The following is a 17,490-nucleotide window of genomic DNA, read 5'->3' as shown; positions in this document are numbered from 1 at the left end:
CACATATCTATATGCTTACAATGAAAACAAACTATATACAATAATAAGTTTCAGCCTTTTGCTTATTGTATTTAAAAAATAATTATCTTTATTAATATGTTCACATTATTTCAGTTATAACAACTCAAAAACCAGTCAACCAAAAAAGGGAGGAAAAAAAAAGAAGGAAAAAAGAAAAAGAAAGAGAGAAAATAAAGTATATACAGTTGAACAAAATTAACTAATAGAGCCAGTGCCATTGATAATAATGTAACCAAAAAATAATTAGAAACAGTCTAATTGTTCCTGTAATTAATATATCAAAATTGTCTAAACTACATTAAACCAAAATCTTCATCTTGAAGGCATCTCTGAAACGACCAAAATCAATTATGATGAAGCTGCAGACCAAGCAAGATTATCAGCATTAGTGCTGTTCCCCAAACAACTTGAACAAAATTGGTTCAAGATTTGATGAATTTGAATCAGCATAAAGATTTTGTAGGTGAGACAATACCTTTGAATTGAAGAAAAGCCTCCAAGTCTTCCATCTTAAAAAAGGAGACATCTGCATGAATTTCGTGAATTTAAATCGTGGAAATGTCATAGTTTCTTCAAAGCTCAAACAAATATAGTAACATCAACAAACAGAAAAGTAATGAATGTAGAATACATACCAAAAACTTCCAAAGCATAGTGTCGATATAAAGCTGATACACTGCAATTTGTAATTGAATTCCGGAAATGCTTGAACTCCAACCATATAATATCACTTTTTGCAATTTATCAACCATAACTGCTACCTTTCATTAGTAACAAACAGGACTTCGAGTTAAGCAGTAGCTGTACAATCTTTACTAGAAGAGATGTTGATTGACCTGGGAGCATCACTTCCTCTAACTATTCGGTTATAATTAACTTTGAACGACTGAGAGCCATGGGGTCGAGTAAGCAAACTTATCGGCATTCTAAGAGTCTGCTTCCGGTTTCTTCGTCCTCTAAGTAAAATGCTGAATGTCTTCTCACCATCCATGTTCATTTCACTGCTGCTACTATGATCATTTATTCCAATGCTTTGACTTTGGTTGTTCCCAGCATTTTCAGTTTGAGGAAAATTTGGATTACCATTTTCTTTAACACCTTCCGAAACAGCACTAATCACTTCACTTTCACTACTCTCTGAAGTCAACCCTTTCACTTCTTTATTGGATTCCCCAATGTTTTCAATGCTCTCAGGCAGAACTACACCTGAAACTTCAGTTACATGTCCCTGCACCTGTGGCTCCAAAATGTGATCCTGGAGAGGTTCAATGATAGCTGCTGGCAGAGGATATTCCACAGGCTGACAAACAGGCCAAATGGCTCCAGGACCAAACTTACATACATTTGGAGGGTTCAGACTGCACTGCCAAGTAAAATGATTCGCATGAAAAGCACCCGTGGTGACTGGAAAGTTGGTGGTTGGCACTGACTGAGGTTGACTATACGGAGGATACATAAATGGCAATGGTTGCATCATGTTTGGTGTTGGGGGTGGTGAAGGGTATGCATGATGAGGAGGCAGCACAGTAGCAGGACTTGGAGGAACATGATGAACATTCATGTTCACTGGCCAAGGGCCAATAGTAGGAACAGCACCAGGACTAGGAGGAAGTGTTGCATTCATTGCGATTGTTGGAGCCCGTGCCATGATAGGTGATGGGTTGAATGGAGCTGCAGACGCAGATAATTTTTTATATGGAATGCCCTGAGCATGACTCTGAGTTGGACTTGATGATGATGTGTTGAACTTCATATTCTCACTATCCTGGGAGACAGGAGTTGAATTATCGATCGAGTCAAAACCACCTGATGATTTGCTTGCATCTGTTTCTTGTTTGTGAGAGTCTACAGGAGCATCCACTACCCCAACCAATATGTTATTATCAGATGCTTCTTGAGCCTCTACATCCCCAGATTCTAGAGCCTCATTATTCTCACAATTATCTTGCACAAAATCAATGATTTCGGTTTCCTCTTTCTTCTCAGCAACTTTAGTATCATCTTGTAAACCATCTACGCAATATGCTGGTGAATCATCATGCTTCTCTTTAAGTGTATCATCCACCTCTTCCAGGTTTGAGTCAGTGTTTCTATGGGCTTCAATGTCCTCCGCATCACGATTTCCAAGATCATGTTCATTGCAGAGATCATGTTCATCGCCACCAGGAATCTCGCTTTGAGGATTATAGACTTGGAACTTGGAAATTGTTCCCGGGGGAGCCAAGGCTACTTCCTTGTATGAAGGAGATTTTCCAAGGCTAACTAGAGAAGTCTTTCCCGGATTAGCATCATTCACAGATGAACTTGTTCCAGAGTCTGAATGAGAACTCAAAGGCTTGTCCACAATTTCTGTCACATTTGTGGAGGTCTTGGAAGCCGCAGGCGTAGACTTAACCCTGTATGCAACCGATTTGACTACTTTCCTTCCAAATTTAGTGCCTTGTGAGATATTCACAGCATGATTTTCAGCATGAACACCATGTGAAATTGTTCTTTTCTTCAAGAAATAATACCTGCTATTCTGATTAGTACTCCTTACCAAAGGATATTCTGTGCCAGCTTCCACATTCTTCTTCTGATAACTATAAACTTTGCCAAGAGTGGCACGTCTCTGCCTCACACGACGACCATATGAGCCAGCTGATCTTGGCCTTTGAACTGGTTGCCATCCTTCCTCCCCATCACCATGCACTTCAGACACAACTTCACCAGAAATATCCTGCTTTTCATCCGAGATCTTTTCTAAAATAGGCTGTTCTGAATAAGATGCAGAGTTGCTCCCCGGGTCAGAATCTGCCCTACCTTCAGGTTCAGGTTCATGTACCTCATCATCTGAAATCTCTTTTGGAGTTTCCTTCGAAGACTCATCAGAACTCGTAGATCCGGTGCTCTGGTAGGATTTGGCCCTCACCTGACAAATTAGAAAATGCTTGGGGCATTAGTAATACATCAACTATGCTATATTCACCTTTTCAAATCAGCAAAAAGCCAGCACATACTTGGGTTTATAGTTAGTTTCCAGAAAACAAATTGCAGTTGATTCCATATAAAGGTTAAGAATTTTGTACCTTTAGTATCTGGCTTCTTCTCTTTGCTGCCACATCTCTTCCTTTGGCATCTTGGTTAGGATTAATGTAGTCAAGTAGATCTGACACACTGAAAAAATCCAACGAAATATAAGAAAGAATATCTACAGATGTTATTATACAACTATCATGGATATCAATACAAGATATTCACGATTATTAACAACTGTATCCTTATTGATTCTATCACATCCTACTCATATTAGTTACAAATTCTAATAAAATTATTTAATAAGAAAAAGTTGAATGATGGTATACCTTAGATGCCCTTTACTAGCTATTGATGCATCAGGCTTCCGTGTACCATTTCGAGCAGCTTCTTGCTGCTCAAATGCCTTGGATTCAAAATACTCAAGCCAAGCGGCAGCATCCTGCACATTTTATCACAGAACTGTAATATAAACAGGTATAATTTTTATATGATTTTTACTTATAACTGATGGCATACTCTCTTCAAACAATGATCTATGACAACTGTTAAGAATTCAATATACAAGTTAACACTTAACAAGTCTTGGATTCAACAAATTACTGTTTGCATAACAAGGAAGAAATTACGCGTAACAACATACCTGCGTACGCAAATCATCAGGGCCAAGTTTTGCCCGCAAAATTTGCAAAGTTGTTTGCTCATGCTGCACACTCAATGGATATGCTTCCATTAAAGAGAGAGCTATTGCTATAGCATGATAACTTGCAGCTGTCTGCAGAGAATGAAATTCAATAGAGATGTTAAGTATAATAAAAGGTTGATCACATAAACAAATAAAAGAGGAAAGGTTACTATTGGCGCTAACAATTCAAGAAAAAACATTGTACATTCAATAACATGACTAAACTAAAACCTGAATATGATCTGGACCAAGTAATCTTTGGTTGCACTTCAAAGCTTTGTGAAGATATCTAAGAGCAATGTGTACATTTCCTAGACCTTCTTCCATCATAGCGACATTGATGTAAGTTGCAGCAGTGTTTGGATGAGATGGGCCACAAGTTAGGTGCAAAAGATATAAAGCGCGCTTTACATACCTGATAGAAGTGCAGAAAAGAAAACGATTATAAGATTAAAAGTCAAATAATTTTTGTAAGGCACTTCACTACATTGTACAACAACAAAACATACTTCAGAGCCAACTCTGTGTGTTGAAGTCTATAATAGAAAACTGCAAGATCCCCATAACTCTTCATAGTATCTGGATGATCCAGGCCTAATTCTCTCTCATTAATATCCAAAGCTTTTTGTTGATAAATTGTAGCCTGCAATTAAAGAAAAAAGTATTATAGAAACTAAGGTAAACTTGGATACTCAAACAAGAAAAGTATGTTCAACATTGGACATTAGACCTGATTGAAGTCTCCAGTATGATATAAAACTACAGCAAGAAGGCTGTATGCTCCTGCTGTCATCCGATGGTAAGGACCGCAAACTGCTACAAGCTTGGCAAGAGCCTGTCACCAACAAATTGTAGCAAATGTCACACAACAGAACCAAAATGAAACTATAGTATATATGAACCTTATCCGAAGCTGAAAGTTTTCCGGACAAAAGGTCTACAGACAGATATACCTTTGTGCCGAAGGTAACTGCATCCTCAAGCTTTCCCTTGTCTAAAGCTGTTTTGGATGATTCTAGGAGCTGCCTTCCATCTGCAGATGAGCATGCGGCTTGCTGCAAAGATAATAGAGTGCAAAGTTCAGTTCTATTAAATCAACATTGACAATTATGTCAGAGAACATATAATTATATAGCAGAAAGCTATCCTTTATAGATAAATATTTTCTGCCATGCTTCTTAATGGGAAACTTTTATCCACATCCAGTTGTATTCTTCTTCCTTATATTAATGAAATTCTTATTTTATCCAAATATATATTCTCTTTTACTCTACCTTATGAACGGGTACCAAGCTGACAATATCAGATTTCTGAAAGGGAGTTGGAGAATCCAAATCAAAATCCTTTGGGACAAGCTCAATCCCCACCTAACAAAGACAGTAACTATTAGAAATAAAAGAGAAACAAGCCTCTAGATATCTACACAATATCATAGCAATAGGAAAACTACAATCTATGAAACATAAATGTCATGTTATAGCAATTGGAGAACCACAATCTATAAAAGATAAGAAACGGTTAAGTATTTACATGTATCTATATCTATATGAACATATGTTAGAAATATTTAAAATATATGTTTAACAATCACATTTAAGATAGTCTTGAACAAAAAGCCTACATAAAGCATATCTTAATTCTTAATTCTTAAATGTTAACAAAAATTTCTATATATTACAGCTGAATCTTTAAGCAGTACCTTGTGACATAAACCTCGTAAAATTGCAAACTTCCTCACATCCTTGTAATTCGAGCTGCTAAGATCCCAATTAAACCTTTTCTTCAAAAACACCTCAAGCCATCTCCAAACTAAAGGATGAACTTCAGATGAATTAACTAATTCTCTATTCTCAGGAACACCAAGAAGCAAATTCAATGCACAAGCTACTGATGTTGCTATTTTCCCCTTGTCATCAACAGCAGAAATCACTGCCTGCAGGATGTGCTTGAAAGCACGAACTATCATTTCATGAAGGCAAAGTGATTGCACATGTGATAATTTCTCAGAAAGCTTTACCTGTAGAAGACAAGCAATAAGCAAAGATCATAAAACATGGAAAATCTACCATAAGTGATTCTAAACCAAAGATACAATCCATTACTGAATCTTCTGTGAAAAAATGCAGCAGACAGTACCAAAGCATGACGCAATAGAACGAAAAAGGGGAAGGAGAATAATTGCGGATAAACTAGATAACACTTATCTGAAGTCATAGGATTGTGGGCATGTTAATATAATATTTAAACTTCCATTTATAAATTACAACTATAGAACTTTTTAGAAGCTCAAATATAACGACTAAGGGGAAGGAGAAAGAAGGACCCCTTAGACTTATAATTAAGTTGATGAATAAAATGGGGAATAAGTACAGAGCACTCACAACTTGTCCAAGAGAACGCATTCGAAGACCCCTAGTATGCATAAAATCAGTTAGGGTGCGACCATCAACTGGAGAGAGTTCCAGTGAGCCAAAATCTGCTACCTGTATTGCATAATTAATAAAAGTAACTATGAATCTTCCAAGTCTTCTTGACTAGAGAGCTCTTCAGACAATCAACCAAACAGAATTCTATTATTACCAGTTTCGGAAGCGCAACATCCGTGTAATATTTCTTTGATAAGTCAATCAACTCTTGTATAGACTGTAAAAAACATGAGATGGTTAAAGTAAGAAACTGGATAAAATAATTCGATTTCAGTTTAAAAAACAAGGAGATCATTGTTACAGTTACAAGACGTACCTTGCGGTGCAGTCCAGTCCCTGATTCTTTTAATCGGATAAAGGCTGCTTCAGATAATATCTCCTTCAGCACTCGCTCATTCTCAGCTGCTGTAGTTTCATGCTGAGATTCTACAAATGGAGAAACTTGTACCTCTCCATTAGCACATTCAACTAGGGGTTTTGAATTCTCTGATGCTGAATTAGCATTGTTTGAATCGGGTTTCTTTTTGTTGTTCTTCAGGGCTTTAAGGGGTTTTCCAAGACCCTCAACCTTCATCTCATGTTTAGCCTTTTCTAAAGAAGGTTTCTTATCTTTTTCTGCATTGTTTTGGTCCTGCAAATGTTGTATCCAGCAAGCTCCAAGTTCCCATCTAACAAAATTGTCCAAACTCACTTCCTCTTTATCAAGCTTAGCAAGACTTTCCTTTATCAGCTTCTCCACAAAATCATGGGAAGCACCAACCTCTTCGTGCTCAAGCGTTTGCACGTGAGCCATTTGTTTATTGTTCTCTGATTGTGTTGTATTATGGAGAAGTAATCTCAAACTGCAAAGAACAGAATAATTAAGGTGCTATCATGACTTGATAAATGAGAGAGGGATCAATCAAGAGAGGGGAAAATAATAAGTATTTATGTAAAACTGAGCAAGTTGGAAACTACAACAGAATACAACAACAACAAAGCCTTATCCCACTAGGTGGGGTCGGCTATATGGATCAAATGATGCCATTGCGCCCTATCATGTATCATGTTTATATTGAGACTGTTGACAGGTAGATCTCCTTTTGACCACCTCATATATGGTCTTTTTAGGTAAAAAGATAATAAAGAACAAAAACAAACAACAAAAAACTCGTGCAGAATTTATGAAGAGAAATAAGAAATAAAAGTCATAGAAGTAGGTAAAAATATTTTACAATGCCACAGTTAGGAAAAACATGAAAACTGCTGATGGATCTCTTTCTGAGACCTTAATCCTGATGTCGGTATAGCTTTAGAGACAAAAGAAATTGCAGCTAGTAATATACAAAAGAATGAAATCGGAATGCATTCGAATCAATTAGTATTATACTATTATGTGAAGATGTAAATTATTGCAACTGTAAAACATTGAATAGTTCAAGAACCTGTTAATGTTGAGTGCATTGGCACCGCCGTCTGGTTGATCAATGAAGTCAATATTTTGTTGAGACTGATGGTTCACGTTTTCATTAACTCCACCATCAACTTTCACAACAACAACATAACCACTATATCTTACATTGATAACACCTAAAGTGATGATGTCCTGCAAATAAAATGTGGAACATTGATCAGTTATATTTAAGGACTAAAGAAGCAACCTAAAGAGACAATGCAAACAGGTAGTTTAAAAATTTCGTACATGCGCAGCAGTGTTCTCATCAGCAGTGATTCCTTTCAGTAGATTTCTCTCTACTAAATCCTTTTCATTTACTCCGGTCGCATCTACTCCATCGATTTTAGTATCAATCTTACAGTTGGCAAAAGAACCATCTTTCACAACTTTTATACTCAAGTCACCTATTCTCTCGGAATAAACAATATCGTTTTCTCGAGCTGAGCCGCTAAAATTTGGATCTTCCATTACATTTTTAACGGCCTTTATTGCTCTGAAAATTGCAACATCGACAAATAAGCTGTGCAGAAGGAATGCTTTTCTATCACGAACTTGCCTTTCTTCTGCGGTCTTGCAAGGCATAGATGCAATAAACGAAAACTCATTGGACCACGGAAACAAATCAAACTTTCCATCCCTTCCTAGACCACCACCATTTCCTCCCCAAGCTTCATCCTCCACAGGAAGAGGAGTGAAAATAGATGGTGATTGTGCTGAAACAGGAGGAACAAGCCATGTGTTTGCTCTGAAACCATAGGGAAGATTGCCAAACTGGAGACAAATAACAAATAAAGAAGGTTAATAATAATGATAGAAGCCATTAACATGATCTATGATTCACCTCACAAATCAAAGAAAATTGCACAATATGAATAAAATATGAAACAACCAAAAGTTCATCGAATACCTTGTTACGTTCTGAAAATGCCTTCAAGAGATCATCATAAGCCTGAAATTGAGAAATAAATCTTTACAATGTTATAATTAGAGTAAACCAAACTACCAAGGCATAATCCACAAAAATTGCAGTGAATTCAATCGGAACAAAAAATCAAGTGAGACTATCTTAAACAAAGAGTGTATAACACTAACATTATCAAAAGCTCTGCTGAGCTGTCTCAACAAATCGACGAGATTGTGACACAGAATCCGCTGCTTCCCAACACTGTAAAAACCCTTCCTGCAAGCTTCAACGTGCACCACTTTCCCATTACACAGCTTCACCTGATAACAAATAAAAAAAACAGAACCAATGCACTTCAATTATCTCATTTCACTTTCAGACAACAAACAAAATAGCAACTACAATAAATTCAAGGATCAGAGAGCTTTACATCAAGAGAGAAGAGATAATCCTCCTCCAATATCTCCTCCATGCGCCGCCTCGCCGCCCTCTTAATATCTGCACACAGTTTCACTCACTCACTTCAGTATGACAACACAGTTCCAAAAACATCTATACTCACTCATTTTCACTTCAAAAATTAAAAAATCATACAAAATATCAAATTAGTGGCTATGAATGTTCTCCAAGTAAGAATTAAATGTGTTCGATATGGATACAGGTATTTGTCAACCAAAGCTCGCGCCAAAACTAGAGTTAGTTATTCGGTTAGTTTCAGCTGGAATAGTTAGTTATTTACTTACTTACTTAGTTACGCAGAATAACCAACTCCAAAAGGTGAAACTAACCTAACAACTAACTAACAGAAAGTGAAAATAAAGAGAAAATGCAGAGAGAGAGAGAGAGAGAGAGAGAGATTACATTGGAAGGGAGGAGTGAGGTGTGAGAGAGAGAAGAACTCGTAGAAGCTTCCGAGCTTCGGGGACGAGTGGCTGATCTCGCCGTCACCGTCAGAAGCTGCCGCCGCCGCGGCTGCCGCATCTTTCGGCGGTTGCTTTTCAGACGGCGTTTGAGGCTTACCGGATTTAGGTGTTGTTGCGGCGGCCGGATTCTTCGCCGGCAACGTCGGAGACGAGGGGCCGAAGGCGGTGGTGCAGGCAACGATATCGAGGAGTCTTCTGACGTGTGCCTCCGCTCCAGCTTCGTCATAGTCCTCTGCGAAAGGTAAGGAACAAGATAACTTCTACGACGTCGTTTCAATAATTTGTTTTTTTTTATAATTTAATTTTTAATTTTTAAAAATGTGTGGTAATTCAATCATGTAATTTAAATTTAATTATACCTTCAACCAAAGTGAGGATGCAAGGTTTCAGTGCGGACACGTCCACCGTGTCCTTCAACCGAGGGCCCCTTACCTGAAAAAAAAGAAGTAGATTTTAAATTTTAAAAAAAAAAAAGAAAATAAAACAAAGATAATATTATCTTATTAATATTAATAATTTAATATCATATGAAAATTAAAATATTAATTTTCATATATTGAGTAATGTTACAGGACCGATAAATATTATACTTTTTTATCAATCTTTAACCAATAATAATTTATTCACATATTTACAAAAATTTTATACACAAAATATATAATTTATATTTATATTTTTTAAAATTTATATATAAATTAATAAAATTTATTTATTAAAAATAATTTAATAATTATTTATATTAAATAATAACAAAAAATATTAAAAATTAATAGTCTTTAAAAAATGTTCTATTATTATGAATTATTATGAATTTCTCTATTATTATTATGAATAGAGTTTAGTTTATAATAGGTAGCTTTATTAATGACTAATAATGCAACCATAATTGTGTCCAATATTGAAATTCAACCTTTTTTATGCATAATTTGCATCGAAATACAGACTTTACATTCGCCAAATACAACATTACAACTTCCGTACGAAAGTTGGTCATCCATATTTTTTTATTATTTAAAAACTTTTTCGCAAATTAAAAATTAAAATTTTAATAAGACCTCGCCTAATATACCAACTATATAGATCTATTTTTGGTAATATTTCATATTTCTCAGACGGTGCATGAATATTATTGGTTCTCAATATTCAAATTAGTCAAACTGAAGTCAAACATATTGAAATTAACACCGCAGAATGTCTTGCATAATGTCCCAATTCAAACAGTATAATTTTTCTTTTCTTTCCCAATATAGTTAGTCCCATACGGCAATAATATAATGATTGGTGGAAACTAAAACAATTAATAAAATTATAAAATATATTAATTAATTTACCTCATGTGATAGAGAAAAATTTGTGATGTAACATGTCTCTGTGTTCACCGATAAGAGACGTCTAACATCTATTATTCTGTCCGTTGATATTCCCTAATTCAAAATAAAGGGAAAAACTTTAATAATATCGCATCAATTTAAGTGTAACAATAAATAAATAAATAAAATGGCGAAAGCTATGTGACAAAACTTGGAAAAGAAGAAGAAGAAAAATATTACAATGACCTCAAGCTTTGGAATTTGGTTTAATTAAAAACTAGTTTCTCAAACATTTTTTTTGTCTATATGTTACATTGTCAAAATGATATTTCACAACCACACAAATATATATATATGCAATACAACTGTACACGCCTCAACTTGTAATTGAAATAAAGCCAAAAAAAAATTTACAAGAAATTTATATAACTCATAAAATATAATTAATAATTAAATATTTACATGAAAAAAAAAATTAAAATTAAGCATAGGTTTAGAAACTAGTTAAAACGTTTTGGTGATGCTTGGTTGACATAATATATCGTTAGGAATAATAATTTTTTTCAAACGTTTTGGTGATAAAGTGAGCAACTTAATGGTTGAACACTTTTTCCATCCGCTAATGATAATTAATAATATTAATTAATCTACTAAGCATAAAGTTCAGCACTGAACAAGCACAATCTAGAAAAAAGATAACAAATGAGAATCATGGCAATAGCCATAGTCAATGCACAAATTAAAAATTAAAGCCTATCAACTTAAGCTTCATATATAGTATTTTATTAAGTCAAAATTTAAATTAATGAAAAAAAAAAAGAGCATACCTTGAGAACAACATGAGTTTCATCAACAAGGTTCACAGTCATATCTATGACAACCGGAAGAACTGCAAAATAATAATTAAAACATTTTTCATAAATTTTTAATCAAATAGTTAAATTGAAAATTCTAAATTTTTTGGGATAAAATAGTAAAAAACTAATTAAATGACATAACTCATTACAGAGTCTCTTTTCGCATTCAAATTAATTGGCTTAAAGAATTAAGATAAACTTCGTTTAAGACTATTAAAGTATAATAAGAAATTAAGAAAATTGTATAAATTAGATAAAAATTTTGTTAATTAATTAAATTACCCTTCTCTTCCTTCTTCTTCTTCTCTCCCTTGGTCTTTCCACTTCTGTTCCTTGGTGCCATTCTCAGATTGATAAAACCAAATTGGTAGCTTTAATTCCCAGCACTCTTATATAAATACAAAGAAAATATTATAAATTAGTGGGAGATTATAAAAAACTATGAACCAAGGCTTATTCATGGCCTAATAATAATAAACAAAAATTTTGAATATAACTAAAAATATGTAATTGAAATAACACCACGACGACAGCAGCAATAACAACAAAGTCTTATCCCACGAGACGAACGAAGAAGTTTAAGTTGAATAGAATAGTGCGAAAAATTACCAAAACACCAAGAAGGCAAGAGCTTTGTATAGTAATGAGAATTCTGAAGAAGAGTGACAAAGACAGAATATGTAAGAGTCTTTAATGCATTGCTTGCTGAGTTGGTAGGCAATAACAATAACTATGAAAAGGGTATAAACTGAAAATGAAAGTTGAGTTTTTGGAGCAGAGAAAAGGGAAGGGTAGTTCAGAGTAGTGAAGTAGTATATAGTACTTTGTGTTTTCTGAGAAGGTGGATAATAATAATGGATAGAAAGATAGAAAGATAGAATAGAATAGAAGGAGAGAAAAAATGATAAGAGGGGAAGCAAAATGGAAGAGAGGAAGCACAAATATAGAGGATGGTGTGATAAGGAAGGAAGGGCTGAGATTCAATGCTCAGAAAAAATGATAATAATATGGCATTTATATATGGCAGCTTGCTACCTCATACACACACACACTTTCCTTAATTATCAATTTGTCCTATGTTTTTGTATTTTTTTTTTTAAATATATAAATAATATGTAGTTTTTATTTTTGACACTATTAAACATTACAAAAAAAATTTATAGGGTTATCTAATCAGATTTATATATCTAAATAATTTTTAAAGAATAAATTGTAAAAAATATATTCAAATTATGGGAATGGATCTTTTCAATTGTTAAAAAAAATTAAGAGTGTAAAGTATAATTTTTAATATTTTATTGTTTTCTCTCTCATATTTATTCTTGATCCCACTTATAAAATTAATAATGGGAGATCATACTTTATTCCCTAAATTGTTAAAAAATTGAAAAAATTCATTTTCTCAAATTATCTTAAACTTGACAAGAGTATTTTTGAATTTTATTATCAACAAAAATATTTTCAAATATTTTTAAAAATACAAAAAAAATATTCAATTGTAATTAAAGACTTATTCCATGAATGAAAAAAAATATGATGTGGCTAACGAAAAAAATATATATAATGTGGCTAACAGAAAAAAATGTAACGTGGCTAACGAAACAGTCAACACTTGTCAAGTAAGATTTTAACATTCTCTGTTTATCACAAAAAAAAATATAATGTGACTAGCGGAACAGTCAACACGTGGCAAGTGAGACAAAAAAAAATGTAACGTGGTTAGCGGAACAGTCAACACATGGCAAATGAGACTCTAAGATTTTCTATTTATCACATCATTTTTTTCTATTAACATAAAACATTTTAGTACATAAATGTATATTTTTATTATATTTTTAAATAATTTAAAGATATTTTTATTAATAACAAATGTTAGAGCCATTTTTGTCAGAAACAACATAATTCAAATACGTTTTTGATAGTTTAATCTTTTTTAAATTATCAAAAGAGCTATTTTTATTGATATAATAATATACGAGTAAATGTTTGTATAATTTTTTTATAGTTTTAAGAGGTTTTTTTAAAAGAATATATATATATATATATATATATATATATATATATATATATATATATATATATGTTAGAGAATCATTTTATATCAGTTAGTATCGTTTATATTTATATAGCATATCTGTATATTAATTGTAGGATTCTATACTTTTATTACTTTGATTATTCTGGTACCTATATATACCCCTTGTACATTGTACTTTAGATTAACCTGAATAATACACAAAACACTTTTCTCATATTTCTCTCTTGTTTCTAACATGGTATCAAGAGCTTAGTTTTTTTTTTTCCAAGAAACAATTGGTTTCTAGCTCTTTTATTTTGTCTCCTCCGACAGTACTTTGTCCTCACTTTTCGAATCTCTCTCGACACTTTGGTTCGTCATCGCCGCCACCCTCGCCTTCTCCTCGTTGCAAGCTTTCCAACGCCACCAAATTCGTCGCCGAAAATCGTCTCACGCGCCTCCACACACCACCGGAAGTCCCTATCGTCATCAGTTTCTTCTCCTTTCCAGATTATTTCCACGCCGTTAGATTGGACCCTTGATCAACGGCTCAGACGCTTCCACGTGTCAAACCCACGCTTCTCCTCGCTCAACACGCGACCGCTTTTGCACCGACCCACCAGACCCACTTTCCTTAATTATCAATTTGTCCTATGTTTTTGTATTTTTTTTAAATATATAAATAATATATTTTTTATTTTTGACACTATTAAACATTACAAAAAAAAGTTTATACGGTTATCTAATCATATTTATATATGTAAATAATTTTTAAAAAATAAATAATAAAAAATACATTTAAATTATCTTAAGATTGACAAGAATATTTTTAAATTTTATTATCCATAAAAATATTTTTAAATATTCTTAAAACATAAAAAAAAACATTCAATTGTGATTAAAGACTTATTCCATTAATAGAAAAAATGTGGTGTGGGCGCGTGGCTAAATTTGGCGTGAGCGTGTGGCTAAATCTGGCGTGGCGTGGGCGCGTGGCTAAATCTGGCATGAGCACGTGGCTAAATCTGACGTGGCATGGGTGTGTGGCTAAATCTGGCGTGAGCGCGTAGCTAAATCTAGCGTGGACGCGTGACAAATATAGCAGTTAACTTGGCAAATAATGAGACTCTAACATTTTTTATTTGTCATATGCTCTTTTTTATTAAGCGCCTGGCTAAATATAGCGTGGACGCGTGGCTAATATAACCGTCAACGTGATAAATGATGAGACTCTAATATTTTCTGTTTGTCATATCGCTCTTTTTCATTAACGTAAAACATTTTAGTACATAAATATGTATTTTTATTATATTTTTAAATAATTTGAAGATATTTTATCAATAACAAATATTTGAGGCATTTTTATCCGGGACAACATAATTTGAGTACGTTTTTGGTAGTTTAATCTTTTTTAAATTATAAAAAGAGTTATTTTTACTAATATAATAATATACGAGTAAATGTTTGTTTAATTTTTTTATAGTTTCAACAATGCTAGAGAACCAAAAGGGTATCAGCCAAAAACCAGCTAAATGTCTTTGGGTGAATCCAAAACCTCTACGTGGATGGTACTTATGCTAGACATTAGGATGTTTCTTCTACTAAGTATCAGAATGTTTTTTTTTTCATACTAAATATACTTTTCCTTAATCAACAATGCTAGGGAACCAAAAGGGTATCAGCGAAAAACCAGCCAAATGTCTCTGGGTGAATCCAAAACCTCTACGTGGATGGTGCTTATGCTAGGCATTAGGATGTTTCTTCTACTAAATATCAGAATGTTTTTTTTTTTCATACTAAATATACTTTTCCTTAATCAACAATGCTAGGGAACCAAAAGGTATCAGCCAAAAACCAGCCAAATGTCTTTCGGTGAATCCAAAACCTCTACGTGGATGATGCTTATGTTAAGCATTAGGATGTTTTTTCTACTAAGTATCAGAATATTTTTTTTTTCATACTAAATATACTTTTTCTTAATCAACAATGCTAGGGAACCAAAAGGTATCAGCCAAAAACTAGCCAAATGTCTTTCGGTGAATCCAAAACCTCTACGTGGATGGTGCTTATGTTAGGCATTAGGATGTTTTTTCTACTAAGTATCAGAATTTTTTTTTCATACTAAATATACTTTTCCTTAATCAACAATGCTATGGAACCAAAAGGGTATCAACCAAAAACCAGCCAAATGTCTCTGGATGAATCTAAAATCTCTACGTGAATAGTATTTATACTAGGCATTAAGATGTTTCTTCTACTAAGTATCAGAATATTTTTTTTCATACTAAATATACTTTTCCTTAATTGAATAAAACTGTCTTCAATTGTGTAGTTTGGCTAAAATATTAAAACATTTGAATAATCTAGCATTTTCTCTTTTTTTTTTTTCCGAAATTATTTTTTTAGGATTTTATTGTTTCACTTTTGAATCTATTGGCTGCTGAATGTAGTGGTGGAGAAGAGGGGACCATTTATTACAAAGATAGGGTCAAAAAACCTTATTATTGGTCTTAAATTTCATCGTAATTAGGAACTTTGAGGCTGAATTTCGTAATATAAGCTTGAATTTCAGATTTTGCATTAATGAAAAGTGGCTTGCTGAACCGTTGAGGAACTCCTTCAAAATAGGAAGATAGATAGTAATTGAAAAATGTAAAATTAGTGTAAATTTAAGACCAGATATTATCCCTTTTTATTACTATTTTTTATTACTATATATATGTTATTTTAAGTTTATGGTATATAAACAAAATTTCTACTAATATAAAAAATAAGTAATAAAAATGTGGAATAATTTAAAAAAAAAAAGGAAATTTAGTAACTAGCTTTTAGTTAATTAATGTTAGTCAATTTTTTTAATTCTTAAAAATTTTTTTAAAGGATTTAGAATTTATATTTTAGTATTTAAAATTAAAAATTTATAATTTAAAGTCTAGAATTTAAAATAAATAAAACAAGAATAGTTTGGCTATTTTGTGTCTTAAGTACAAATATTGAGATTAAAAGTTAAGAAAATTTTTTATTAAAAATATAAAAACTTTAAACTTTCAGTACATTTGTTTGAATTTATTAAAAAAATTAATAAATTTCATTAATAGTAATATTATTATATGCTTTTAGAATATATATATATATATTAGCTAAACCTATAAAATAATTTTAAAAAAATAGCTGATATTGATAAAAAAAAAATGACTCACTAACATTACTCTTTAAAAGTAGAATTTAGCTAATATTTACCTAAGAGCACAGTCGTCAAAATTAACAATTAAAAAATGTTTTTAAAAAAATGATGCAAAGTTTAGTTTTCAATGTATTTATTAAAATAAAAAGTTCACAAATTTTTAGTGGTAATAAATTTAATATATATTCTTAGAATATATGATAACTAAATTATTAAAAATATCACAGATACAAAGTGATAATATTAAATTTGGAAGTAAAAATATTGTTTTTCTAAATTTTTATTGGAAATAGGGAGTGGTTAAGGACGATCAATTTTTTCGCCAAAAATCACATTTTCATTTAACATGAGAAAATAATACTTTGATTATATATCAGTTTTATAAATGCAGTCTCCCCTTGGGAAATGTCAATTGTCAAACTAGAGAGTTTTGGACTTTGGAGTTAGATAATTCAAGACGAAACTAGAAACTACCCATTTTGATAATGAAAATATCAAAATTAATAAATTACTTTATTGTTTAATTAGTGGAGTTTATTTGAATTTCGTAGGGTTGATTTAATTAATGAATATAAACAATTAAGATTTAATTTATCCTGTTCAGATGTTATTTCACCCAAAAAATCCATTTTGGTATTCTAAACTATTCCCCAGCTAAATTTAAGGACAGCTTTATAAAAAGTGAAAAGAAAAATTATGTTCTTACATATTAA

The 17,490-nt window shown here is 32.5% G+C and overlaps 1 protein-coding gene across 1 annotated transcript; it reads right to left on the bottom strand.

Annotated features, from left to right (window-relative positions):
* Positions 1–36: 36 nt before the first annotated feature.
* Positions 37–12,561, bottom strand: LOC107626665 (Tetratricopeptide repeat (TPR)-like superfamily protein). The gene is made up of 26 exons (XM_088504645.1): positions 12,186–12,561; positions 11,859–11,964; positions 11,547–11,608; positions 10,741–10,833; positions 9,769–9,841; positions 9,348–9,641; positions 8,917–8,984; positions 8,675–8,806; positions 8,490–8,531; positions 7,829–8,353; positions 7,572–7,732; positions 6,464–6,989; positions 6,302–6,364; positions 6,103–6,204; positions 5,421–5,738; positions 4,996–5,088; positions 4,675–4,776; positions 4,452–4,556; positions 4,231–4,364; positions 3,953–4,136; positions 3,680–3,811; positions 3,366–3,478; positions 3,090–3,177; positions 657–2,932; positions 497–547; positions 37–380 (listed from the first exon to the last, which is right to left on the bottom strand). Exons 2-24 carry the CDS (start codon positions 11,917–11,919, stop codon positions 812–814), a joined length of 5,592 nt encoding a protein of 1,863 aa, XP_088360771.1. The 5' UTR covers positions 11,920–11,964; positions 12,186–12,561; the 3' UTR covers positions 37–380; positions 497–547; positions 657–811.
* Between the last annotated feature and the right edge of the window lie 4,929 nt (positions 12,562–17,490).

This window comes from Arachis ipaensis, chromosome B2, assembly GCF_059453495.1.
Source record: "Arachis ipaensis isolate K30076 ecotype BB chromosome B2, ASM5945349v1, whole genome shotgun sequence".
Classification (NCBI taxonomy): Eukaryota; Viridiplantae; Streptophyta; class Magnoliopsida; order Fabales; family Fabaceae; genus Arachis; species Arachis ipaensis.
Note: the sequence above shows the minus strand (reverse complement) of the source record. Positions and strands in the feature narration are given on the sequence as shown.